This window comes from Podarcis gaigeae, assembly GCF_964106915.1.
Source record: "Podarcis gaigeae genome assembly, chromosome: 12".
NCBI lineage: Eukaryota > Metazoa > Chordata > Lepidosauria > Squamata > Lacertidae > Podarcis > Podarcis gaigeae.
Window position 1 is genome coordinate 58,896,398 of NC_139688.1, and position 27,426 is coordinate 58,923,823.

The window sequence follows — 27,426 nt, forward strand, 5'->3', positions numbered from 1 at the left end:
AAGGAGGAGAGGAGAAAGAGAAGGAAGAGAGAGAAAGAGGAAGGAGAAAAAAGAGGGGAGCCCCGCCCCTGCTGCACCACCACCGCCGCTGAGGAGGAGAGGTAGGAGAGCACCAGGAGGGCAAGGACATGTGGCCAAGCCCAGGCCCGACCCAAGCCTACTCCATGGTGGCTAACGCTCCAACAGGCCATGGCCCAGAGGAAGGCCACGCGACAGAGGAGACCACAGAAGAGAAGACATTATTTCTTTTTTTAAAAAAATAAATATTTTTTCATAACTTTTTTTCTCGTTTCAGCAGGAAAAAAGTGACCCCGGATTCTTTGAAAAAAATTCTGGTAACCTTACTGTTGTGTCCTGTTGCTGCACTCTAACCAGTATTGGCTGCTTAGAATTTCATACATGTCCCCAGTAAACTAAAAACATTACGGCTACAACCTTGTGCACAACTGACACTTAGCTCTCAGTAAACATGGGTATGTATGTTGAGGTTGGGTAGCTGCTACGCTATTCACATTTACATACAGTAAGTAAGAGCACAACTTGCGCACATTTAACTTATGTGCATTCGGCTTTATGTGATTGGCCAAAAATAAAAATAAAATTTAAAGGGGTGGGGTTCCAGGAGGAATGACTTTGGCAACCCCACTTACCATTGAGCCCAATGGGTTTTGACTAGACACAATTTTGGCTTTGGTGTGATCCACAGAAAATAACCCTTGCGTAAATCATGGTCTTGCTGTATTATTGACTTCCATCAACCTCAGGCAGGAGTTCCCACCAAGGTCCTCCAAAGCAAAGGAGCTGATTCTCAAGCTGAGGAGCAGGAAGAAGCAACTGGAGGCCTTGCCACAGCCAAGCCTGACCTCCAGACACAGGCCATCAACACATGCAGCACCCAGGACACAGATTAGCCATCCTTGAGTCCAAGGAGCTCAGGTCAGTATATACAGCAGCATTGTTGGTTGGAGACTTGTCTATAGGTTTTTCTGGCCCTAATTGAAAATAGCACTAACACCAGTTCTTCATGAATAGAAGTCTTGTGGGCTGCTTTTTTGTTTTGTCTTTCAGGTTGCAGTTATTTGCAGTTGCAGACAAGATCATACAGACATACCATAAAAAATTTTTTGTCAAGTCAATGGAGTGAGCTCCTCTTCTGGGTTCCAGCCAGGGTTCCACTAAATGCCTATCATGCTCTGCACACCTTTATTAAATTTTCTCTTCTGTTTTAGGTTTGTTGCTTTTCCTCCTTCCCAGTTCTTGGCTGTTAGTACCTCTCCAAATTTCGGGGGGGGGGGTGTTGCACAAGCCAAATGACGCCTTTTCTTTCTGCATGGATGGCTGCAGAGCCAAGATGTTGATGTGGTGTCACCCTCACAGGCTGGCTTGATGGGGACCAGAAGGGCCTTCTTGGTGGTGGCTGCTGCCAGGCACCTTTGGAACTCCTCCCGGCCTTGAGAAGCCAGGCTGGCTCCCTCCCTGTTTTCATTCCTCTGGCAGGTAAAGACTTCCTTGTTCCAACAGCCCCTTGGGAACTGACTGCTTTTAATGAGGGGGCTTTTGTGATACTGTAATTATCTGAGTTTTTAATAGATCTATTTATCCATTTCTCTATCTATCTATCTATCTATCTAGTGTGTGTGTTTTAGTTCTACGTATTAATGTTCAATTGTCTTTTCCTATGTTCATATTTTTTTCTGTATGCCGCCTTGAGACCCTGTCAGGGGACAAGGCGGGAAATAAATAGATTACTGGAATGAGGCGGCTATATCCTCCCCGCGTGTCCGTTGAGGCTCGCGCAGCGCCAAGCCTGCAGGTGGCGCTGCCCAGCCGCCCAGCCCGGAACCCTTCCTCGTTTGCCTCGGGGCCTTTCGACCTTTACCCTCCGATAAGGCGCGGTTGGTTGGGCGGGCGGGGCGGGGTTTGGCGTGGAGGGCGTGGCTTCCACCCGCCACTCTTAAGCCGTCTGCCCAAAGGGCGCTTGCGACGGCGGTGGAGACCCCTCCCCTCCGTCCCTCCCCCGCGCAGGCGCAGTCCGCCTCCTCGCCGCTGCTTCGAGTCACCTCAGGCAAGAGCGAGCGGCAGAAGCCGGGCAGCGCCGCCTGCCTCCCATCCCTCAGAGAGCGGTGAGGGGCTGAGGAGGAGGACGCCGCCTGCCCGCCCGCCTTCTTCCCCGTTCGGACCTCTCTCTCTCGCCATGAGTCCCGAGGAGAAGCCTCCGCCGCGCCGCTCCCGGGGCAGCCGGGCGCCCCCTCAGCCGCGGCGCGGGGGCCTCTTGACGGAGATCCGGACGCGCATCCTCACCGAGCCCTTCCTGGAGCGATACGGCCTCAGCCCCGGCCGCGAGCTCGGCAGGTGAGCGGGGGGGGGGGGAGCTGCTGCCAGCCCGTGTCGGCAGCGCCGAGCCGCACGTGGGGACGGCGCCCTGTTTCTTGCGAGCCTAGGATCTCGGAGCCCGTGGCGGGAGAAGCGGGGCGGCGGCAGGGCGGAGGGGCAGCTGCGAGAGAAGAGAGGCAGGGGGGCGCAGTGGGGCGCGGGCGAGGAGGGAAGTGGCGCCACCTCTTACTCCGCGTTTGCAAGACCTCGGCGCCTCCACTTCGGAGCTGGCTGCGCTCCTTTCGGCGGCGGCTGAAAACGCCCCTGCCGAGACGACCCTTGCCAGGTGCCTGGGAAGCGGAGGCAGTCTTAACCTGCATTAGTATTTTAAATTTCGCATGTTTTTTTTTTTTTAAATTCGTCTCTGGTCCCCCCGTCCCCGACTTCTCGTTTTACTTTTTTGTAAACGTTTTGAGACGTATAAGTTTCATGAGATGAACAATTCCCCTTCCCTTTGCCGTAAAGGGGGGGGCGGGGGGCGTCCCTGCCTCTCAGCCCTAACCCACCTTACAGGGTTGTGGGAATTGAGGGGGGAGCCATGCTGCTCCACATTGAACTCTTCGGAGAAAAAGGTGGGGTATAAATGCAACAAACAAATAAGATCTGGTGGCTCTCCTGCTACTCTCCTCCTCATCCTTGCCTGAGTGATTCCAAGGTGTAAAAGAAAGACTTTGTTTCTCATTGTTTGTGGGGATGGTGGGAGAGAACTGTTCCCACAAATTCCCCTTTAGCCTGTGTCTCTCCCTCGCCTCACCCCCACCCATTTGTGACCTGGCAAAATATATTTGATCCTATATGTGTGGAATCAGGTATCTTGGCTTTGTATGCCCACGGAGACATTGTGCTCTTCCCCCGTACTCACCCCTCTGCCCTACAAAAGCAGGTTTTCACCCTTTTGGGGCAGTGTTGTTTCCAGGTTTAATGGTGCACATAGGAGTTGTTGGCAGTCTACTTCTATGAGCAAAAGTGTGTATTTTGTGCACTATTGGAAGTGTACTTTATTTTGTAGGGATCAGAGGTGTGAGATTGCCCAAACTTTTTCCAAAGAGGGCCAGATTTGATGAAGTGAACATAACGTGTAAGGGCCAACCAAAGTTCAGGCCCCCCGCAACCAAAGATTAGACCCCCAAAACGGACTTTGGACATGCCTGCTTTAAGGATACACCACTGGTTGATGTATACTTAACCTTGAAAAATTCAAGGTAACTGATGAGTGAAGGTTTTATACTTCACCCTTGTTTAAAGTACGTGAGTTGTGAGTCTATCCAGTATGAAGGTATACAGTTTTCATACTACAGTACAGGCACAGTACTGATCTTGTAGTCTTTGGTGTGTGTTTTTTTAATCTAAAAATGCATGTATGTTGTATATGCAGTTTCCTTGTAATAATAATAATAATAATAATAATAATTTTTATTTATACCCCGCCCTCCCCAGCCAAGGCCGGGCTCAGAGCGGCTTACAAGCAATAATAAAAACAAGTTGAATGATTACAACTTAAAATCAAAATTAAAATACAACATAAAAATATTGAAACATTAAAATATTAAAATGTAGCCTCATTGCAGGAGGAGAAGGAAAAGAAAAAAGAGAGGGAGGGAGGGAATCAAATTGGTTCCAAGCCAAAGGCCAGGTGGAACAACTCTGTCTTACAGGCCCTGCGGAAAGAAATCAGATCCTGCAGGGCCCTGGTCTCATGAGGCAGAGCGTTCCACCAGGCTGGAGCCAGAGTTGAAAAGGCCCTGGCTCTGGTTGAAGCTAATCTAACTTAGCAAAACCTGAAAATATTTCAAAAGCAATAAAGGAAATTCAATAATACAGTCAAACCTCTGTTCTGCTTCCAAAATGTTTGACAGCTGTGGTGCGGCTTCCAATTGGTTGCAGGAGCTTCCTGCACACAAGCAGAGGCTGTGTTGGTCGTTCGGCTTCTGAAAAACATTCGAAAACTGGAACATTTATTTCTGGGTTTTTGGTGTTCAGGAGACGAAACGTTCCAAAATGGAGGCATTCGGGGGATGAGGTTTGACTGTATTGGTCAAAAAATAAAGTACTATATCTGCTTTTTTTCTGGTGCATTGCTGCAATACAATTTTGTATTGCAGATATCTGGGCAGTTGATTTATTGGTGATAGCCAATTTTAAATGGTCAGGTGCAAGCCAGGTGAAATTTAAACTTCTATTAAAATGCTTCTAAAATGCTTAACTTTGATTGTATCGTAACAATGGCCTACTGAGTTAAAGCTTCCAGTCCCAATTGTGTGGTTCTCTCTACCCCCACCCCGCCCCAGAATACAATGGTACCTTGGTTCTTAAACGGTTTAGTTGTCGAACAAATCCGCTCCCGAACGCTGCAAACTTGAAAGTAAGTGTTCCAGTTTGCAAATGTTTTTCGGGAGCCGAACATCCGACGCACCTTGTTGTAATTATAGTTGGATAACATATCCATGGGTAGATGGCTGTACTGAAATATTGGTTCATTTATTGGTATTTTGCTCTTCTTACAGAGATTTGCACAAAATGTTAACCACCCTCCTATTATTATTTAATCCATGATGTTCAGCTGACTGTTGTGACTTTTCTCCTTGCAGACAAAATAAGCTGGTGATAGCAAAGCCCACAAAAGTTCTAGTGGCTGCTATTGAAAAAAGGCCTGAGGATTATACTCGGGTATTTTTGTATTAAAGCACTGATAGAAATTTATGAAAACTTGCAGGTGGAAGATAAATAAATAATTTCTGTGACTTTGTGTGGTAGCTGAGTCCCTGCTTAGGGGTCATCAAGTCTTTTATTGGCAATTGTCCACAATGAAGAGATCAGAAGTAAACACAGTCTCTGAACCTAAATAGCATAAAAGTGCATTTTTACATGAAATTCTGTTTCCATGAAATTACATTGTTCACAGTTCTCTGAGGTTTGCATTCTATTTTGCCAGCAGGATAACGGTATCAAACTAAAAAATTATGTGATAGATTTCTATATACTGTATTTTCCGCTCCATAAGACGCACCTAGTTTTTGGAAGAGAAAAACAAGAAAAATCTTGAATCTCAGAAGCCAGGACAGCAAGAGGGATCTTTCTTATGGGATAGCCTGTGCAGCCTCTCCCGGGCAGTGGGATGAAGGCTCCCCCTGCCTGGAAGAGGCTGTGCGGCAGCTAAGCAAGAAGCCAGGACAGCCAGTGTGATCGCAGCGCAGCGATCCCGCTGGCTGTCCTGGCTTATGGGATAGCCGCTCGCAGCCTCTCCCCACTGCCCAGGGAGAGCCTGCACGCAGCTAAGGCTCCACCAAGAGCTGCGCTCCCTTTAAAGAGCGAGCGGGGTGCAGCTCTTGGGGGCTTTAAAGGGAGTGCTGAGCAGAGCTTCCCGCCTGCACTCGCTCCATAAGATGCACACACGTCTCCCCTTACTTTTTAGGAGGGGAAAAGTGTGTCTTATAGAGCAAAAAATACAGTAAATAATTGATTGAGAAATCACTTTGGACAATAATGGGGAAGGGATGATGAAGGGCAGCCTTCCACAATCTGGAAGGGCCATAATTCAGTGATTGACCATCTGCTTTGCATGCAGAAGGACCTAGGTTCAATCCCTGGCATGTCCCTGATTGGTCTGGAAAAGACTCCTTGTAAACAACCTGGATAGCTGCTGCCAGTTTGTGTTGACAGTATCGAGCTATATGAACCAACAGTCTGACCCAGTAGAGGTTCTGTGTACTTTGCCACACATAAGGATGTGTGTGTGTTTTGGTTTGTGAAGCTCAGTAAAGCATAACAACACCTATTATAAATGAAGTCTCACTTGAGGTTCATAAAAGATTGCATCCTTGCCATGTGGTGGAGAGTAGCATGCTCGTACACATGAGCCTTGGGCATAGCTGGGGGGGGGGCAGCTGCCCTCCTTAAATCAAGTAAATAAATAAAAATACTTAACTGACCAATTTTGCTACAGATAACTCCACCCCCAACATAAAGCCTGCCCCTCCCTAAAATAAATCCTGGATATGCCCATGATTATGAGCGAAATTGGGCTGACTTGTAGAAGACACTTCCTATGTTCCTAACCTGATACCTTCCAGATGTGGGAGTAGCCCAAAACATCTGGAGGGCACCAGACTGGGGAGACCTGATCTATAGTAACTGGATTTGCTAGAGAACATCAGGCTTAGGTCTGGATGGCTTTAATTTCTTAAAGTGTATAGAAAACTAAATGCCACTGTCCATAGTATTCCAACCATTTCTGAAAGTGACTGAAAATCTACTTTGTATTAGATTGGGTACCCTTCTGACCCATCCTAATACTCATGGTATGTAAATCCATAGCTTTCCCTTCACTTCCTTAGAAGATGGACAAGCTATGGGTCTCATCACTTATTTTCTGGGTAGCATTTAATACATTGGTTGACTATAGGGGAAAGAGTGGAAAATATTGAGGGTTATTGTGTATTTTCATGTTTGCATACCTTGCCAAAATCTGCTTTTCCCTCCACCCATGTTTTTTTCTTGTATAAATTCCTGTACTTATTCAAGGGAAATAGTAGAAAAGCCAGGCTTTAGTGCTGTACAGAAATATATGCAGATTCTCCCAGAGTGATCACAAATAGATAAACCTGTAATTCAACCCAAAATACAATTACTTGGAGTCTTCTTCAACTATTAAGATAATTGTTTTAGTTTTCTAAATCTGTCATAAATTCCATTTGCATCTGCTTAAATCTATGTTGGTAGTAGCTGGCATCTACATTAGGGATACCAGCCTCTTTCCCTAATTTACAATGTAATATAAAATAGCAGTAGTTTAGTTGCTAGAGCAATAGAGATGACACATGCAAATAGTATGATGCTTAAATATTGAGCAAGGTGAACTTGGTGATTTTTTTAAAAGTAGCATTGCAGCTTAAAATGATGTGCACTCCACACTTGCCATTTTACTTTCTGTGTCCCAAAAGGGATCAAATATCAGTATACCTGAATTTTTGGTCAGGAGCCTTTGAGCCAACTTAGGAAGTTCATATATATCCTAGTGAACCTTGTAACGATTTGTGGAACTTGCACTGTAGACAGAACTGAGTTGGGTCGATAGTCTGACTTGGTATAAGATAGCTTCATATGCTCATTATTTACAAATTGCATTAAGCCCGCAACTTAAACACATTTAAAATGTGTGTATTGCTTCATGCAATTGGCAAAACACTAACTTTTTTTAACAGGCAGAAAGGGCATGGGGTTCCAGGTAAAATGACTTTGGCAATTCCACCCATCATTGGCTATATAAGATGTTGGCTTTAGGTGTGATCCTTGGATCGTAACCCGAGCTTACTGTATGGCCAAATTGCATGCAACTTACAATAAGCTTCACAGAATATAAAAAAGCTGTAAGATTTAAAATACAATGAAGTATGATAACTTTAATAAATGTTATTAATTGACTATACGTTCAATATTTTCATATTAAAATGCAAAAATGTGGTTTTTGTTTCATAAATACAATGTTTGAGATAGGAAAGAGAATTAAGGGAATGTATTCTTTGTTATGTATATTGAACCTAACTAGAGAATTCACTTCTGTCCTACATCTCATTCATCTAATTGCAGCCTCTTAAGTCTGTAGTCTTGCTTCCTAGGGAGTATGTTCCATTGAATTGTTTAGGACTTGCTTTTGAGTAAACATGCTTAGAATTGCCCAGTAAAACAACACAAGTAATGAAACCTTTCATTGAAAAAGGAACTGCTGGCAGAAGAGTATGACTTTTACAATGCCCCCCCCCCCCCCAATCCAGAATGTATGGGAAGACTTTGAATATCCCTATATAAATAGTGTGGAATTCTGTAAATCAAATGCAATTCCGTTACTTGCAAATCCTCTTTCTCACTTTCAAAACAATTAGTTTCTTTCCTGAAGTTACTATTAATACGTATAGCACCCACAATAGTGACATGATATTGTAGTTTACTTTAAGAAACTATTATTTGATGTCACATTCTTAGATGTTCACTAGTGGATCCATGACAACCAGAGTGGGTAAACATATGACGTAAAAGTATTTTGCTTATTGAGCTTGACTTGTGATCAGTAGGGCCTTTGTTTCTTTTCTTCAAGCCAGGAGGCATGCCAACTTAAACCATGCCTTTGAGGTTGGTAGTCTCAAGAAATGACATTGAGCTCTTTTTAATTCAACTCTGAAACCATTCAGATTTTTAGCCAATGCCATACTGCAGACATCAGATTTAGCTAATGAAACCATTTAACTTTACCCAGAATTTTCTTTCCCAATTAAAATACATGTTTCATAGCCCATACTCAATCAAGAAACCTTCCTTTTCCTGGGGGAAATACATTTGTATTCCTGTAGTGCTCCAACTTCCTGGTTCCCCTTAGTTTGCCTCTTAAAGTAAATTCTCACGCCCTGCACTTAGCCACATTTACTTGAAACTAATTACCATTAATTTTAGTGGAGCTTGTATGTCCAAGTCTGTGTGTGTGCAGGGGATTTTTTTTAAAGCAAGGCAGTTTTGATGAATGATGCTTTTAAAGACTAATTAATAAAACATGAATCTTAAATTTAGTATACATATTAAAAGCATAAGGATTTTTAATGAAAGTTACAAATTTAAATGGATCAGTACTTGTTCTGCTTATCAGCTCATGCGGACAAATTTGGTATTTCAGACTACGGAGAGTTAATAGGTTGACATTTTTTCAGTTTTTGTGGACTATAAATCTGAGAAGTCTTAATAGTATCCATATCCACATCCAAGGCTTTTTCTCAGTTGGAGCTGTGCTCTGGTACCTCACAGGTGCCAGGCGCCATTGCAGGTTGGCTTCCTGACACTGCCCCGCCCTTTGAGCCAGTTGCCAGAGTGGGAAAGGAGAAGCGAACGGGATGGGAGTTTGAGGGTGGGGAGAGGTCAGTGCAAGTCTGAGCCACCAGGACACAAACCCTGAAGCCCAACCGTGGCTCCACCTCAGGGAGGCCATGTGATGGCCTGGCTGTGTGTATGTTGCCTTTAACCGGGAATGTGCCTCTGGTTTGGACTCAGGCAGTGGCAATGCACGCATCCCCCCCCCTTCTTTTCCTCATGGAGGGAGATTTGGGTGCCCCATTCAGCTTTGCTGCTGGGCTCCCTCCCTCCATCACTTGCTCCCCCTTCTCTCCCCATCTCTCTCTGCTTTTCTTTTTTAAAAACCCAATGTTTTGGTTAAGTTTTAGTTGCCTTGTTTAATGTATGATGTTCTTTTAATTTCATATAAACTAGCAGGTTAGTTTACGACAGTTTTAAGTAGTGCACTTTAAGGTGTTATCTACCTCAGACTCTCAACAGTGGTGCTTAAAATCTAAACAAACTTAAGGAGTGGGGGCATTCAGGGACACTGAAGTCTTGTGCAAACTAAACTGGATACTCAAGATGTGTGTGTCTGCTGTCAGTTCTGTAGGCCTATACTACGTGTTAGTTGTTGTGCCAGAAAGATATATGTAATATGAAGGAAAGGGGTGGGGGTTAGGGAGAATCCAGAGTTTGTATGCAGAGTGGAAGGAAAGGAGGACGTTTATCTGCCTCCCCACTTCTACCCACTCTCTGAAGACTGGAGAAGGGACCCACATACTGTATGAATACTAAGTGGGCAGGCAGGGGAAGCTTTGTTTTTTTCAGTCTTCAGGTGAGGACTGGACTATATGTAAAGTGAACGTAAGATTTTAGCTGGAGTTAATTCATTTTCTGCTTTGTAATCTTGTTATAAAAAAAAAAAAAAGAGAGAGAGGGCTCCCAGACATTCTGTTATTGCGCCCAGAACCTAGTTTTCAAGCTTCATGTGGTGCCTAGCTTATCTACCTGAGTTTCTAACACTCTGCAGATTCACTTATCTGAAAATCTGACTTCCTTACTTCCTTATTTTTTATGCGTTCTTTGTTGATCAGCGACAGCCATTTTTGTGAACAAGATCAGACAAATCAATTTATTGATTACTATAGGATATACAGTGGTGCCTCGCTAGACGAAAAGAATCCATTCCGCGATTCTCTTCGTCTAGCGGTTTTTTCGTCTTGCGAAGCAAGCCCATTGACAGCTTAGCGGATTAGCGCTACAGCTGTCAAGCGGCTTCCAGCGATCAGCTGTTAAGCGGCTTATCAGCGGAATAATGTGGGCCCTGTGTGTAGTTGAAATTTGCATCCAACTTAACTTTTATTTCTTCTAGGGGGAAATTTGCAGTAGTAAAAAAGTGTGTAAAGAAAGAAACTGAAAAAGAATTTGCAGCCAAATTCATGAGGAAAAGAAGAAAGGGCCAAGATTGCCGGATGGAGATAATTCATGAGATTGCAGTTCTGGAACTGGCACAACGAAATCGTTGGGTTATTAACTTGCATGAAGTATATGAAACACCAACAGAAATTATTTTGGTTTTGGAATAGTAAGTATTAATTTCATTATAATCATGTGGTGGGTTTGTAAAATGACAGGATTTATCATTAACGTATTTTATTCAAAAGCAATGCCAAATTTTTGCCCCATTTTTGGAGCTCTTGTTAGTTTTTCAAAATGGTGCATAACCAGGTGTGTGTGTGTATTGTCTTAACGTTTCATCCATAGCAACTTAATGCTACCAATGATACAGACTTTGCCAGGATTTCAGCAAAATGGAGTACATAGCTTTAAGGTTCTAAACACTGGAAACCAGACCATGGCCTGGAAAGGATTGGTTGATACTGGTTGATAGCCCATTGACTTCAGTGGGAGTTTACTCTCTGTAGGACTGCAACCTCAGAGCTGAAACCTTGAAGGAAGTTGAAAGGAGAAGTTAGTGGGTCCTCAGTCTGATGAGGCGCCTAACTAGTGTTTGAAGATATCTCCCCAAGTAAAGTGTTCTTGGGGTTCTAGAGGTATGAGGTTTACAGCAGTACTATTAGCAAATATGTCTTTAAGGATGTTTTATTCTAAGAGAATAATTATAGGCTTCAAAAAGATTCGTCATTAACCAGCAGATCCCTAATGTTCCTGGAACATATTGACTCATTGAAGCATAACTACTATGAATTGTAGAAAGTTCCTGTTTTCATGCTTAGATATATGACTGAACTAGGAAAGCAATGCTTGTCTCTGTTTGGTGCAGTTTTTTAGTACAGGAACCATAAGTCCCTGAGAATTTGGAGACTAATATCACAGTGCTCTGCATTGTTTTGTTTGTTCTTTAATTACATCCTGCCTGTCTATGAAATGGTTCTCAAGAATGTTAACAGCAGTAAAATACATAGCAAAATGGACAATAAGACAGTTACACATGAATAAAAACATCCAATTTCTTTTTAATCATTAATTTTTAGTAATCGTAATTGCTGGATAAATAAATGACTGGCTGCAGTATTTGTACATCCCAACTAGGGCTGAGCAATATACCTGGTTTTCAACATTGTGATATATCAACCAACATTCAAAATTAGCTGTGTGCTGTGCTGCTGGGTGAATCGGGTATTTGGCAGGGCAGCACGGTAGCAAAATATGGGGGGGGGGTTCCTGCAGGGCTGCTTGGTCTGGTGTTGTTGTTTAAAAGGTAAAGGTACCCCTGCCCGTACGGGCCAGTCTTGACAGACTCTGGGGTTGTGCGCCCATCTCACTTAAGAGGCCAGGGGCCAGCGCTGTCTGAAGACACTTCCGGGTCACGTGGCCAGCGTGACATCGCTGCTCTGGCGAGCCAGAGCCGCACACGGAAACGCCGTTTACCTTCCCGCTGGTAAGCGGTCCCTATTTATCTACTTGCACCCGGAGGTGCTTTCGAACTGCTAGGTTGGCAGGCGCTGGGACCGAGCAGCGGGAGCGCACCCCGCCGCAGGGATTCGAACCGCCGACCTTTCGATCGGCAAGTCCTAGGCGCTGAGGCTTTAACCCACAGCGCCACCTGCGTCCCGTTGTGTTGTTGTTTAGTCGTATCCAACTCTTTGTGACCCCATGGACCAGAGCACGCCAGGCACTCCTGTCTTCCACTGCCTCCTGCAGTTTGGTCAAATTCATGTTTGTATCTTCGAGAACACTGTCCAACCATCTTGTCTTCTGTCGTCCCCTTCTCCTTGTGCCCTCCATTTTTCCCAACATCAGGGTCTTTTCCAGGGAGTCTTCTCTTCTCATGAGGTGACCAAAGTACTGGAGCCTCAGCTTCAGGATCTGTCCTTCCACTGAGCACTCAGGGTTGATTTCCTTAAGAATGGATAGGTTTGATCTTCTTGCAGTCCATGGGACTCTCCAGCCCCAGGTCTGGTAGCGGGCAGCAAAAAAATAATAATAGTGCCTAGACATTTTTTTGGGGTGCTCACAGTTTTGGGACTGGATCAGTAAAAGAGAAGCTAGTCCTGATGCTGTGGAATAATTTTTTTGATTCTGTCTATATTCAGATGACTTTTCTCAATATCATAACACTAACTGAGCCAAGCCATGGATTAACTTTGGGTTAGCACAGCAGCAGAAAGAGTAGGGAAGGAGCAAAGCACCCATTATTTTTCATCTTGAGTACCAGTACACTTGCTCTTTCATGCTTAGTCATGGTTTTGCTTAGCAATTCATTTGGACTAGGTCACTGAATGGCTAGGTAGGTTACCAGAATACTGAAAAGCTGTTTATTTACCAGTTTGACCTATTTAAGGCAAGCATACACATTTCGCATACTCTGTGAGCAATAAGGCTATTGGAGTGAATTGTTGGGTATTATTTCTCTTCTCTAGAAAAGTTTAAATATATCTGTTTTTCCTCAGTGCTGCTGGAGGAGAAATATTTGACCAGTGTGTAGCTGAAAGAGATGATGCCTTCAAGGAAAAAGAGGTTAAGCGTCTCATGAGGCAAATTTTAGAAGGTGTTTCATTTTTGCATCGAAATAATGTAGTTCACCTTGACTTGAAGGTAAGATATGGTTTAGAAGTATGGAGGCAATATGAAGAACCAAATTTGTAGTTCAGAGTGGGGGACCATTTCCAGAACCCGCCCCACCCTATGGACCATTTTAGACAGGTAGGTGGTCACCCAGCTATCAGTTTACATCGTGTCAGCTGCTCAAATCTAAATTTGGGCAGAGAATTAAAAGGCAGCAAGCAGCAAAGCCTACTGCAGTTCAAAGAGCAGACACAGGCTTACCTATTATCTTGGTGCTGTAGCAAATTTTAAGCCATTAGGACTGCTGTGGATTTCTTAATAGATTCTGCTAATACTACCTTTATTCATTTATTTTCAGCCCCAGAATATTCTGCTAACCAGTGAATCACCACTGGGAGATGTCAGAATAGTTGACTTTGGCCTCTCCAGAGTAATGAAGAATAGTGAAGAACTAAGAGAAATTATGGGAACACCTGAGTATGTGGGTAAGTTCTTAGCAAGTAACTAATGTGATAATGGGCAAGCAGTAATGGGGTAATCCAAATATTTGGATTAAAAGTATCAGTCATAGTTTCAAAACTGCATGTTCTCTTCAAAGACCTGGTAATTGAGTTGTGCCAGTGATTCAGAATATCCAAGAACACACTTTAAGAAACATACCGTATTTTTCGCCCTATAGGACGCATCGGCCCATAGGACGCACCTAGATTTGGGGGGGGGATAAAGGGGAAAAAAATTATTCCCCCCCCCAGGTGCGGGGCTGGGGCAGGGGAAGCTCTCCTTAAGCCTTCAGTGAAAGCCTGCATTCGCCCCATAGGACGCACACACATTTCCCCTTCATTTTTGGAGGGGAAAAAGTGTGTCCTATAGGGCGAAAAATACGGTATGCAGAATTAGTGCAAGCTACCTTTATTAGTTCTCAAGCTTCTGATACCTTCATTGGTAAAAGCTACAGACGTAGGTTGATGATTCTATACTACTGGCATCTATATCTTAAATTGTTCACATTTTTAGTAGAATGCATAGCAACCAGCTCTATTTTCCCCCCTACAATAGCTCCAGAAATTCTGAGTTATGATCCAATCAGCACTGCAACAGATATGTGGTAAGGAGAGCTCTTTATTGAATAGTTGTTTTGTAAACTGCAAGTTTTCCTCTTAAGAAGCTTATGTGTGTGTGTTTTTTAATTTTAGGAGCATTGGAGTGCTAGCATATGTTATGCTCACAGGAGTATCACCTTTCTTGGGAAACGATAAACAGGAAACATTCTTAAATATATCTCAGATGAATGTTAATTACTCTGAGGATTTTGACCTTATATCTGAATTTGCTGTGGATTTCATCAAATCTCTTCTGGTTAAAAAGCCTGAGTAAGTTATATTTAAAAGTTTTTTGCTTCATTGCTTTAAACCATACAAGGCACAAATAAAATTCAGTTCAGTTGAAACACTGCTGGTTTATGAAACCATGGTTATGGAAGCCAGGTGTGTGCATTAGTCCCGTGGGCTCCTTCCATAAGATGCTGGCTTGTGCATGGTGGTCTTGGCTTATTTTTAAATCTTGAATTCTGAAATGGGGAACTCTGGTTTAATGGCAGCTAACTAACTACGGTATTAAACCAGGATCCTAATATTAATAAACCATGGTCTATGAAGGTGGCAGCATTAACATTCAAACCAGGCCGTTGACGTTGATTAATTTTTTTGCAGATTACCCGCAGTACCATGGGCCACATTGTTCCTAATACAGGACAGATCTCTATCATTTGACAATTTCTCACTTTTTAATGTACTATAAGGTCTGAGTTTTTCATAAAAGTATGCTTCCATAAATTTATAGAGGTATTCTATGAATTTTAAACATTGAAGTAATCAATGTCTTTGAATTAAAGAAGTTTTCCCACCTTTTAAAATGCCCCCCCGAAACAAACCAAATTTAATTACACATTACTCCATTAGTTCTTCTAGTAATGTACAGTGGCGTAGCGTGGGTTGTCAGCACCCGGGGCAAGGCAAGTAATTTGCACCCCCTAACCCGTGGATTTGCACCCCCTAACCCGTGGATTTGCGCCCCCAACCCTAACCCCCAGATGTTGCGCCCGGTGCGGCCGGCCTCCCCTGCACCCCCCACGCTACGCCACTGGTAATGTAGCAGTATTTCTTCTACTGCGGGAGCTAATGCAGCATAGCAAGTGAAAAACATCCATTTACTGCTGACCTGCTAGCTATTTGAATAATTAGGAAACCCTTGAATTTACAAGCAAGTTGGAGGCCCCACGTCTTCACATGCTTGGCTTTGAAAAGCCACTCCGGCTTTTCCACAGACTACTGTTCTAAACATGTTCTATAGGTTGCTGGCTAATTGCAGTTACAATGTATTTCAGGAAGTTGTCTCTGATTTTTGCATCAGAAGTGAATTTAGCTATTCTTCAGTAGTTTTGAAGCCTAAACTCGAAAACTTGCTCAAAGGATATAACTGCTATGATATTGGTAAAGTAGCTGAACTCTTTGGAGAGGAACGTTCAAAATATTTAGAATTCTTGAAGATTGTACATTTCTACAGATTCATATACAGTACTACTTGTGACTTCATGTGACCATTCCAAAGTGAACACTACTGAAAATCCATTTCAGCTTTTAAAACCCACTTGTGGACTGTAGCTTAACATTAGGAAAATCCAAAATCTTTACATTGAAGTAGAAATATTCTGAAATTTGAGAAGGGGCTCTCAAGATCCACTTGCTCTCTAGTGATCTAAAATGTGAGCCACAAAAAACAGTTGTCAGATGGAGGCAACAAAATTGTATCTAGATGCAGTTGTCTACCGTTGCTCACCACGTAGCTTGGTTGCTGCTATGTGGTTTGTCATCACACTTCTGTAAAAGATTTATGTGGAAGACTTGCAGCAGTTTGGCTAGTCCAATTGACAAGTTGCTGCACAAATACCCTTCTCTGCCTGATAGAGTCAATTTTGAGCAGCCAGCTGCCTAACTAACTATATGGTATGAGGTGGACCTGAGCCTGCCCTCTGTACAAAACATACTATAAGCAAGTAATTAATGCAACATCTTTTTCGCTGCATATTATGAAAAAGGTTAAACATGGCTTTGACAAGATGGAAGTGCCAAATTTGCATCTGAATGCATGTTAAACACAGATCAGTTTAATGATGAATCTCTAGTGGGAGGAAACTGTTGACATAATGGCTAATGTGTTCTGAACTGGATTTTTAGCATTTCATCCTTTTGGCCAGTCTTTTTGAGCAACTGTTCCCTCTTTTCTCTCTAGGGAACGGGCAACAGCAGATGAATGTTTGGTACATTCTTGGCTAGCACAAATGGATGTTCCTGATACTATATACTGGATAAAGAACACAGAGGAAGCAAACACTGTTATTGTAAATGAAGAAGCTTTTACTTCTGAAAATTCTACAGATGGAGAAAAAACAGAAGAGTCATTAGTGTCAGAAGAGCTGATTGTAGTAGCTTCATATACACTGGGCCAGTGTAGGCAATCGGAAAAAGATAAAATTGTTGAACAGAAGACCATTTCCAAGCGCTTTAAATTTGAAGAACCATTGCTGCAAGAAATACCTGGAGAATTTATTTACTGAATTGCAACTTGTTTCTGCTCTTTTGAGACCTTGAAACATCAACTTGGGAGACCAATTTATGTATTGCCAAATGTACATTTATATGCAAATACATTTCTTGATAAAGTAGGATTCAAAAGTCAATGAGAAAATTGTGCCAAACATCTTAATTTTTGTGGAAGTGGTATGTGTATGCTTACCTTAATTGGTCAGGCAGCATTGCAGGATGACACCCACCACCCCACCATGATCTGGCAGCGGACTGTGTCTCGAGGGGTTTTCTCCAGCTGGCACGATGAAAATTGAGTCATTGCACTGGCGGGGGAAGCAGATCGCAGCCTTCCCAAAATTGGCCAGTCGTGGCAGGCTGCTTGGCTAGCTGGTCCACCTCTGGGGTACTTCACCTGGGCCAGTTTTCGACCTCCTTGCTATGGCACCAAAAAGAATTTGGATATGCAGCCACAGAGTTGGGCATGTGTGCTTGCTTTTTCATCTTCCTGGGCTGCCGACTTGGCTTAACATCCAGTGTCCAGATTATGTGGCTGGGCCACAGGAGTATGTGTTGGGAACAACTTATGCCTTTCCTGTCCTCTAGAATCAAAGCTTGTTGTCTAGATCTGTTAGTCATCCAGCTGGGCAAAAATGACCTGGGCCCATGAAAAGGCGCATAGACCTGATTTTGGCCATTGTGGATAACCTCAAGGCTCTAAATGAATTATACCATAAAATGGCCATATGCTGGTCTGAGTTGCTAAAGGCACGTCAGTGGTGGCATATTCTGGAACTCGCTAAGATTACCAAGGCAAGGAAGGTGGTGAACTCTGCAGTGGTGCACAGAATTGAGGAGACTGGCGGAAGGGTGATTTGGCACCCAGACATCACCCATGACAAGGATGTGCTTTTCAGGCATGATGGTGTGCACCTGTCAGGCATGGGTAATCGATGTCTCAAATGCTCTCAAAATATCATTGAGGGCCTTAGGTCCTGGTTGCAGATGTAGGGGGTTTTGCAACCAGCCAAGTTTGGCTTGAGTGGTGGTTTAGGCATTGGGTAAGCCTTCGTCTTTGGTGGAGAGGAGGGTGTAGCCTCTGCCTGCTCGTCCAGTATTCAGGGGTGTCCCCTTAAAAGGGATCTGGTAGGAGTCGTATCTCTCCAGAAGCCCAGGCTGGGGCTAGGCCCATAGCATCCTCAAGGCGGCAGCCCTGCAGGGGATTTCTACTTGATGTGTGTCATAGGACTTCTTTGCCTAGGGTTGACCCATAACAGGTATACCCCAGCAGGCGTGCTGGTAGTTCAGTGGTTATACCCCATGCATATGCTAAACCTCTACATCTGTAGCCAGTAAAGTTGTGGCCTAATTTCACCCTAAGCAATGTTGTCCTGTTTATTCGGGTGATGGGTATGCGGGGAGGGGTGTCTGTGCCATGCAAGTTAAATGCCCTTACAGAAAAAAACAGAAAGCAGTAGTTCTTTTTTCTTCTTCTGTTGGTATGTGTAAAGCTTTTGTACTATATCCTGTGTTTTAACTATTCATGGTTGGGGTTGCTGTCCCAGTGCAAGTGACCACTGATAAGTATCCCACTTGTTTGGACAAGCTGATTTTCACCAAGTGCAGCAAACTACCAAAATAGTTATGCCCAAATTCTAAGTTGCTATTAGACGTAGCTCTAGACTAATCCAAAGTCCTGAGCCACTGTGCTGGGCGGGATTTGGATGTGGCAGACCTGTCCCTCTGCTGGGCTTTGCTGGGCCTACTGAAATGGTGGGTGGTACAACTGCAGGCTGTAGCCAGTAGTAGAACCTCCAAAATGGGCTGGCTCTCGGGTAGGGAGGGAGTGGAGCTGGTGAAAATAAGCACAACTCATTTTTTTCAGCACACATTAAAAAGGCAAATTTTCAAGTGCTGTGTGTGTCTGTCCCATTACCTTTCAGTTTGCATTGTACAGTAGTAAACTTGGTAAAATATTTGAGTTTTTAAATGTACTTCTAACAAGGCCAGCTTGATCTTGGTTGGCTGCTTGGAAACTTTGCTGTACTCTGTTATATAACTTGCTGTGCCTTAAGATGGGCTTTGTGCAGTTCACAAATCGTTGCAAGTTTGTATAATGATGTGGAAGTCTAATGTAAGTTATAAGCAAAATTTAAGTAACTCTGTATTGGAAAAAGTAGCTAATACGTAGGGATGCCAATTAATTCCACAAGCGTAATACTGTCAATCTGAAATGCTACAGTACAAAAATTAACCTTATGAAAAATGTAAATAAGTGCCTGTATAAAGTAGGAAGGGGAAATTCTCCAAATGTAGAAAAAGGGATTCTGGGCTTTGGTTCCTGTAGCTGCAGTTCATAATGTTCTGAAATGGGTTGTCCTTTCTCATAAGCTATGGTGCTTTTCTTACAGGAACTACTGAGTTCCTGAGAAGCAGCACATGGGTTTAGCTGGATCAATTGCAAATTACCACCTCTAGGTATCAGATACCTGGGATGGCAGAGTTAAATTAGATTATGATCAACTCCTTCTAAGTACTCTATAGTTATCTAAGGGAAAGATGAAATGAGATCCAAAGCAAAATGAGTCAGACCAATTTAAGTTATAGTAACGTAAAGAAGTGCTGTGCCTTTAAATATTTCTGAAAACTCCTGGCAGATGTATGCTTACTGTGTGCCTTTAAACACACAAGATTGGTTGGCAAATGTGAAACGATTTGCTTTAATGTAATAAACTGGTTTTTCCTGTTCTCTGATTATGTTTTTTAGCACTTACCTACTGTAACGTTACATTTTTAAAAAGTGTAATAAACTCCACAAGTCTTAGGGAGCCCTTAGCTCAAGTGGTTTTCTGTTCCTCACAAGTGCTAAAGCGAAGTAGCTGGAATCCCAAAGCTTTGCCATCAAGTATTGTAACTGGGGCATTAATGGCCTCATTGCCTTTCGAAAACCATTGCCACATTCTAATAGCTGACTGTAGCATTTGTTTCAGCAGTGTCCAGTGTCTACTAAAAAGCAAATGTTAACACTGTGCAGGTAGGAGACAGCCCTTTATTTTCCATGAAGTTCAGTTGAAGTCTGAGAGTAGTCCAGAACAACTGTGAAACAGGTTGAGGTTTGCAACTGCTGCCACAAGTCAATAGAGAAATCTGTTTTCATTTAGTGTGGTGCTATATCAGGAGAGGGTTACTTTGTCGTAATTGCTTTTCTTCTGTCAACACACCAGTAGGAATTCAGATAAAAGCTGCATTTCTTTCCTTGAACTGGCTAGAATTCAACTTGTTTCCCTGACTTCAGCATTTTATTTTAAATTCTGTTAGCATATTGAATATTCAACAAAGCTGAATCAGTTTATTTGCTCTACACAAGCACTGCCTTCTCTTTGTAGCTAGAAATTATTCTGTGACCATTGGGCTTAATCAGCTCATGATGCAAGGAATAACACAATTGAAAAGTGCTACTAATGGAAGTAGATGAATGACAGTGAAATGTCCACTTGCCATCCATTCCTTCAACATCAGTCTCATTAACAATGAGAGCAATATCTAGTCATTTGGAAAATGTATGTGACATCTTTAATTGTTCACACTCTGTAATATATTCAAATATTAAGGTGGTTAATAAATGAGTTCACCTTTGTGAAACTTTTAAACTCCCCCCCCCCCCCAAGGCAGCATCTTTTGTTGGCAGCTTTTTTTTAACGTTAAAGGGATAGTGACATGTACTTTATGAATTAGTGTAGGGTTAAGGTGGCATGCACTCTTGAAGTAGCAATATGCTGGCAACAAATCAGCTAGCTTATTTTTTTGAGTTAGGCTTTGCTACCAGGGGCCATTTGTATGGGATGGTGCTATACTGTCCTTAATGTTACTTATAAAGCAAGTGTGGGGAGCTTTTGGTCTTCCAAACCCAGAAAGCAGGGCCTAACGGCCAGGGGGGATGAGAATTGAATGTTCAGCAACACCTGGAGAGCCAGAGGTGTATAACTCATCTGTTAAATGCACAGCAGCTTCCAGAACAGATCTGAGTCTTATTCTGTCCTATGTTAAAAAGGCTTTTATTATGTAACCAGAAGCTAAAAGGCCAGAACTGGTTGTGCACAGGGAAAACCCCTACTATGCTACCTTGATAAAGTTGAAGAAACCTGTTGGATCCTGGCTACAGGAAGCCACCCAATATTTTTTGCTGAGGATAGCTTTTTTTCAAAAGCATGTTGAAAGCTAAAAGCTTTGGGTATGCCCTACGTGGTAGAATATCCTTCTACATAAGAGCAGACCCTTGTGGATGTCCAAACAAACCTTTTGGCTCCCAACTAGCATTTAAAACTTGTGACAACACAAATCATCCCCCCCCCCGCCCCACTGAAGTCTTGAACTTTTTGATTTTTACATCTCCTGCTGAGAAGCATCCTTCTGTGACGATAGGAAGACTGGAACACTTTGGCCATTACGGAGCTGCAGTGTGACTTCTTGCAGATGCCAGCTATCCAACCACAGAAAGATAGGGGAAGAAATCCAGTAATTAGTATTTACTTAGAATAAGTTTGCTTATATAGTATTTTCTTAACATCACAATGACATTAAAAGGCTTGGGAAATGCTACCATTAAGGAACTAGGGCTGGGCGATAACAGCTTTTCAACATCGTGATGTATCATCAGTCAAACATTGCGATATAGTGATACATTGCAATGTTGAAAAGCAGAGGGAGGAACAAGCTTCATTGGCCCCAGCCCTGTGAAGCACCAGGCTGAAACACTGTAACGTTACCATATTATCCAGTCAGAATTTGCTTCCAAACTGATAGAAGAAATGATCTTGGTGGAAGCACCTAATAGCAATTCAGCTGACACCTTGGCTTAATTTATGCATGTAGATCAGTCTACTGGCAATGCAACTGCATCTATGGCAGAACTGCAACCTGTTTCCCAAAGGTAACTTTTTGTAAATGGCACTTAGTCCATACTTGATGCACTTAATAATCCCCTAGTACACACCTGTTAAGGGTGAAGTCCTTCTCTGAACAGACATGAAGATAACCAGCTGACTTTGTTCCAGATACTGGTATTCTTAACTGTAAATGCAAAAGTCAAATTCTTATGATTTTTTGTTAAATACATCCCTCCCCCACACACAGAAAAGTAAGTCAAACAAAGCAAAATTCATATTTAATAATTTACAACTCAGAACAGAATTCAAATTATCCATTGTCTTGAAGTTCCAAATTATATCAGGATGACAACCATGCAGGCATTTAACTAAGTACAACAAGCCATTTATCCTTTGCACATTCATACAAATAATTCCTTATTAGGTCACACATAAGCTTAAGTCTTTACTGCAGAAGAATGGGCAAATCCAATCTAGGTTTTTAGTAGCTGTTGAAAGCTCTGCTTGTTCCATTAGGACAGTTTGGGAGACCTGTGACCTTCCAGAAGTTAAGACTCCCAACTCCCATCATCCCCAGCCAACATGGCCAACAACCACTGATGATGGGAGTTGTAGTCTGGAAATATCTGAAGGGCCACTGATCCTCCCCCCGCCCCCCGGTGTAGTACAATCTGCACTCAATTTGGTTATTATCTTGCTAGGCTGCTAGTTGTGCTTTCTTGTGTGTGACTAGGGAGCCTGTCTAAGGGAACTCATTCCCATTTGCGGACACATCCAACAGAGACTATATTAGCATAATACAAAATGCCTTGCCGGACCATTGGCCTGTCTAACCCAATACCATGTAAGTCAAATGGCACAGCTCTCCAAGACCTGCAGAATATATTCTAATAATAGAAAGCCTGCTTCAACAACAAGAAGATGATATTGGAGATTGAATCTGAGACATTTTGCATGAAAAGTATATATTCTGGTACTAAGCTACAAACTAGTCCCCAGCACTGAAGCACTACTTCATCATATGCACATTCAGCTCTCTGTTGCTGGGCAAATTGTTTGATGAATCCAGACTTTTAAGTTAAGCTGGTGTATAAGATCTGCACCAAGTTGATGTGGTTACTATTTATTAGACAAGGCTGATTTAAAGCAGATACGTTATGAGAAAATGTGTAGATTGAAATAGTAGTGTCTTAATGGTATATGGAATCCTAGCCTATTAACATTGCAGCATAATAATTTTATGCTGAGATAGCTGATGGCACGGCAGACAACATCTTCAAACATATTCTAAGAAATCCTGTGGTCAAGCTATAATGTAGAGCACTCCTCCCCATTGCTTCTCTTCTCTCACATCAGGTCTTAATTCAGCCGGTATTACCTGAGCTCTTGACATGTCAACACAATTGGTCTTGTCAGTCAGCCTGATGTAATGTACTTTAAGAGGAGGAGCACCAAGTGCCTCCAGGGCGGCGGAGTCTTTATGAAGCTGCTCAAGAGCCTGCTGATAGTACTGTGTTCTGGCAAAATTCTCTGGAGCAAAGAGAAAAGACACAAGTTATTGTATTAATATTAAACAGAAATGGAATAGTGATAAATATTAATCAGAGACAGAATGGTGTCTAATTGCCTTGACATGTGGCCATGGCACTGTGCCCTTTCTACGGTTATCTGTAGATAAACTAAATTTGAAGGTTTCCTTGTTATTTCAAAATATATAATCAAAGACGACAGATGACTGCAGTTATACTTACTCATTCCAAATGTGTAAGGCCTGTTTAAAACGTATGTACATGGCCTACACAAGCAACATTGATACTGGGAGCTATGCCTGGAACAGCCGGCGTTATCCAAAAACCACTGGGGAGTCTGAGAAAACCAGCCTCTTGTGCAGGTGAAGATAATTCTACTGGTACAAATCATGACTATATTCCACCCACTGGCAATAGCAGTCCCAGCCACAAAGTGCATTAGTCTTTTCTAATACTTTTTACAGACAGGTCTGTGTAATGTCAAAGTTTCTAAGATACTGAAGAAAAGGTGTAAAATGTGGCATTTGGTGCAAAATTAAGCTTCCCAAGAATGTTTGCTTTCTTTTCTTTTTTTAGTACAAGTTTCTGGTTATAGCTGTGAATGCTTCCTTGAAAGAGTGTGGGCAATGACTGTTGAAATTTCAGAAGCACAAATGAAAGCCAGTAGTTGAATAATATTTCCAGAGGATAAGAGCAGCATTTTAACACTGCATAAGATTGTCTGCTGCTCCCAGTGATGGGAAAATTCAATAAATTATACAAAATAGTAAACATTGCAGAATATGCAAAATAAGAGCAATTACATAAAGTTGCTAAATTTTTACAAGTTGAACTCAACATTTGGGGCACAAAATTTAGGTTGCATGGTTGTAGACTTTTGTTTGTTTTTAGCACTGCTGTATACAGAGCAGTGGGACGCGGGTGGCGCTGTGGGTAAAACCTCAGCACCTAGGACTTGCCGATCGCATGGTCGGCGGTTCGAATCCCCGCGGCGGGGTGAGCTCCCGTCTTTCAGTCCCAGCTCCTGCCCACCTAGCAGTTCGAAAGCACCCTTAAGTGCAAGTAGATTAATAGGTACCGCTTTATAGCGGGAAGGTAAACGGTGTTTCCGTGTGCTGCGCTGGTGCTGGCTCACCAGAGCAGCTTCGTCACCCAGGCCACGTGACCCGGAAGTGTCTCCGGACAGCGCTGGCCCCCGGCCTCTTAAGTGAGATGGGAGCACAACCCTAGAGTCGGACACGACTGGCCCGTACGGGCAGGGGTACCTTTACCTTTACATACAGAGCATGGGACGCGGGTGGCGCTGTGGCTTAAACCACAGAGCCTAGGACTTGCCGATCAGAAGGTCAGCGGTTCAAATCCCCGCGACGGGGTGAGCTCCCGTTGCTCAGTTCCTGCTCCTGCCAACCTAGCAGTTCAAAAGCACATCAAAGTGCAAGTAGATAAAGAGGTACCACTCCGGTGGAAAGGTAAATGGTGTTTCCGTGCGCTGCTGTGGTTCGCCAGAAGCGACTGAGTCATGCTGGTTACATGATTCGGAAGCTGTACACCGGCTCCCTCGGCCAGTAGAGCGAGATGAGCGCTGCAACTCCAGAGTCGGTCACAACTGGACCTAATGGTCAGGGGTCCCTTTACCTTTACCTTATACAGAGCATAAAATTGACTTGAAAGTTTAAGGGGTCAAGTCATATCATGTCCACTACCACCCCTGTCTCTAAATAGTAACATAGGAAACCATTTTATACCAAATCAGACCTTAGTCCAACAAACTTAGTGTTGTCTACACTGGTTTGCAGAAGCTCTCCCAAGATTTCAGAAAGGAATTTTTCCTGTCATTCCTGCAAGTGACGGGGATTGCATCTGGGTTGCTTTGCACTCCACCACATGGCCACACCCCTTCCTATTAATGATTATATATAGCAGGGAAGCTGCAGCCCTCCAGATATTGTTGGACCACAACTCCCACCCCATACACCCCTGCCCACTGGCCATGCTGGCTAGACCTGATGGGAGTTGGAGTCCAAGAACATCTGAAGGCCACAGATCCCTTACCCCTGTTTTAGATGTACTGAAGATGACAGACAGGGATACTACTTCAGAAGACTACTTTATGTACAATTGCCTTGCAAGCAGAAAACTAGCACTGAAGGGAGGAACGTTCTTCTCTAGTAACTACTGGTTTTCTATTCACAGAATTTTTAGCATGCTGGAAATTCAAAGATGTGATTTGCAACTTGCATTCTACCAACCCAATGCTCTTCCATCTCATTCTGCTGAACATGTGGATCAGGGTTAACTTGCTAACTGTGATGAAACTTACTTTGTATGTAGTAATACATAAGAGCACTTCCTCCACCAGACACAACTGCCAGATAAAGAGCCATTTGCTGAAGTTTTCTCACGGATGCTGGCATGTTTTGTTCCCTAAGGGGAAAGAAGGATCAGAAATAGATTTATTGTATATTAGCAAAACAAGGGAATGTTGCCAAAGCCCTTTCAATATTCCAGCAAAATAGGCCTGAATGAAAGCCCTGCATGTAGTATTCAAGCATTTTTGAGGGCCCCATGGTTCACTCAGATGATATATAGATGAGAATTGAGCAGGGGCTGCTCACCTCAGCCTGAATATGTTCATCTGTTTCTTTTAGGGATGCTGCTGCTTCACTAATTGCCAAGCAGAAAATAACTCGTTTGGTGCGGCCAGCAGCCAGAAAAGCAGCATATTGTTCTGCAGGTTCCCATAAGTGCAAAATAAAACACAGGGGAGTATTATTCAGGTTTTAGGGGGGCTAGTGAAATGTCACCCTGAAGTAAAGAAAGTAAACCTTATGAGTGAATTTCGCTAAGAAGGTGTGGGGAGGGATAAGTGTCCAGTAAGTCCACAGTTGCCACACTTTAGCAGCTTTCACTTGCGTGTGCACAGACACAAGGCAGAAGTGAAAAACAGGAAGGTTTTGCAATGGTCTCTCCCCTCATCCTTTTAGTCTTCTGTCCTGCCCTTTTCATGTGGACCACATATTTGTCATTTTGTTCTGTCATGCAGACAGATGACAAATACACAGTGAAAGTAAAAGGGCATGAGTCTGACTAGCAGAGAATACCATTAAACAGCTGAGTACAGGAAGTTACAGCTGTTCCTTTGTTTAACAGCTTACTGTGTTATTTGTATGAAAGGCTCTTATCCACCTCTGTGCAGTATGTAAACAAGCAGGACTTGGATAACTATGAAAGTTGTAAATATTTTCAGTGATTTATGCATATAAATCACAGGAATCCAAGTAGCAGAGTGAACAAGGCACACTGTCCTTTATTTAGGTCTCCTTCAAGCAGAGACCTATGGCCCACCAGGTGCTGTTAGACTACATCTCCCATCAACCCCAGCCAATGTGGCCAGTGGTCAGAGATGGGAGTTGTGGTCCAGCAACACCTGGAGGGCCGCTGGTTCTGCCAACCCCACCTTTCAGGGTAAATGCATGCTGTTTATAAGTAATCATTTATGAAAAAGAAAAAAAACACACACCACCATAAGCACAGCATAATTGAAACAGATTTATAAACTACCATCTCTAGATGAATCATAGTACCATTCTGCATCTGAGGCTATGTGGACAGTCCCAATTAAATCGGAAAGAGTCACAGGATCAGCCACACCTATGTGACTGCAATAGTCATGACACTCCACAGCAGAAGCTTTGTCTGCATAAACCACACTGAGATGGAATTAACTGCAACACTCATTAGCTTTGATGGGGCTTGCCCATCAAATATTCTCAATAGATCATGTCCCATGTTCCAAATAACAGTGACAGAAATGCACTGGTCTGTTGAAGGGGGACAGCTGTTTACAGGAGAGAAGTCCCTCAAGTCAGAAGTTTCTTCATCTGGTGAGTTCTACCTTACGTGAGTGGAATAAGAGGAAACACTAGTACATAAACATAACAATCCTTTCTCCTTCAGAATATCTTGGGGGGGGGTGAAGGATACAAAAGCACCCCTAACTAGAATTTAACTTTCTTTTGTGTGCAGCAAGCGGCAGGGTGTTCAAAAGGACAGAAGCCTTTCATGATGATGTGCCTACCTTTTTACATTCCTCCTTTACAGGTTGTTTGATCTTCTTAGTCAAGAACAGCTAATATGAAATAAAAAACAGGCTTTTTCAGCTCCTCTGCAACAGTAATATCTCTGTTTCCTGTAGAAGAAGAAGTAGGAGCA

The 27,426-nt window shown here is 43.0% G+C and overlaps 2 protein-coding genes and 1 long non-coding RNA gene across 9 annotated transcripts; 1 reads left to right on the top strand and 2 right to left on the bottom strand.

Moving 5' to 3' along the window:
- Positions 1-19,547, top strand: STK17A (serine/threonine kinase 17a). Of its 6 annotated transcripts, none has more exons than XM_083706358.1 (10): positions 1-101; positions 765-936; positions 1,069-1,140; positions 1,345-1,497; positions 10,562-10,774; positions 13,104-13,248; positions 13,577-13,703; positions 14,275-14,323; positions 14,412-14,588; positions 16,507-19,547. In XM_083706358.1, the coding sequence occupies exons 5-10, from the start codon at positions 10,629-10,631 to the stop codon at positions 16,829-16,831; spliced, it is 969 nt and encodes a 322-aa protein (XP_083562484.1). In that variant the 5' UTR covers positions 1-101; positions 765-936; positions 1,069-1,140; positions 1,345-1,497; positions 10,562-10,628; the 3' UTR covers positions 16,832-19,547. The 6 variants fall into 6 exon arrangements, with proteins under 6 accessions (XP_083562484.1, XP_083562482.1, XP_083562481.1 ...); XM_083706356.1 differs by lacking the exon at positions 1-101 and adding an exon at positions 115-473; XM_083706357.1 differs by lacking the exon at positions 1-101 and having other exon boundaries at positions 753-936.
- On the bottom strand, positions 11,660-13,096 carry LOC310828718. The gene is made up of 2 exons (XR_014557087.1): positions 12,257-13,096; positions 11,660-11,882 (listed from the first exon to the last, which is right to left on the bottom strand). It is a non-coding gene; the product is annotated as an uncharacterized lncRNA (long non-coding RNA).
- On the bottom strand, positions 16,614-27,426 carry COA1 (cytochrome c oxidase assembly factor 1). 2 transcript variants are annotated; one of them, XM_083706436.1, is made up of 5 exons: positions 25,830-25,980; positions 25,535-25,638; positions 23,064-23,215; positions 21,793-21,869; positions 16,614-21,279 (listed from the first exon to the last, which is right to left on the bottom strand). In XM_083706436.1, the coding sequence occupies exons 1-5, from the start codon at positions 25,847-25,849 to the stop codon at positions 21,183-21,185; spliced, it is 450 nt and encodes a 149-aa protein (XP_083562562.1). In that variant the 5' UTR covers positions 25,850-25,980; the 3' UTR covers positions 16,614-21,182. The 2 variants fall into 2 exon arrangements, with proteins under 2 accessions (XP_083562562.1, XP_083562563.1); XM_083706437.1 differs by lacking the exon at positions 25,830-25,980 and adding an exon at positions 27,293-27,426 and having other exon boundaries at positions 19,835-21,279.

What these genes read in the sequence shown, in the direction of transcription:
- COA1 (XM_083706436.1), bottom strand. Translation starts at nt 25,849, where the DNA reads ATGAACATATTCAGGCTGAG. An exon ending in ATGAACATATTCAGGCTGAG is followed by an intron (nt 25,639 to 25,829) that starts GTGAGCAGCCCC and finishes CTTTCCCCTTAG; the next exon opens with GGAACAAAACATGCCAGCAT. An exon ending in AAGGACTTCACCCTTAACAG is followed by an intron (nt 21,280 to 21,792) that starts GTGTGTACTAGG and finishes GTGGTTGGATAG; the next exon opens with CTGGCATCTGCAAGAAGTCA.
- STK17A (XM_083706354.1), top strand. Translation starts at nt 2,195, where the DNA reads ATGAGTCCCGAGGAGAAGCCTCCGCCGCGCCGCTCCCGGGGCAGCCGG. An exon ending in TAGTTCACCTTGACTTGAAG is followed by an intron (nt 13,249 to 13,576) that starts GTAAGATATGGT and finishes ATTTATTTTCAG; the next exon opens with CCCCAGAATATTCTGCTAAC. An exon ending in CTTCTGGTTAAAAAGCCTGA is followed by an intron (nt 14,589 to 16,506) that starts GTAAGTTATATT and finishes TTTTCTCTCTAG; the next exon opens with GGAACGGGCAACAGCAGATG.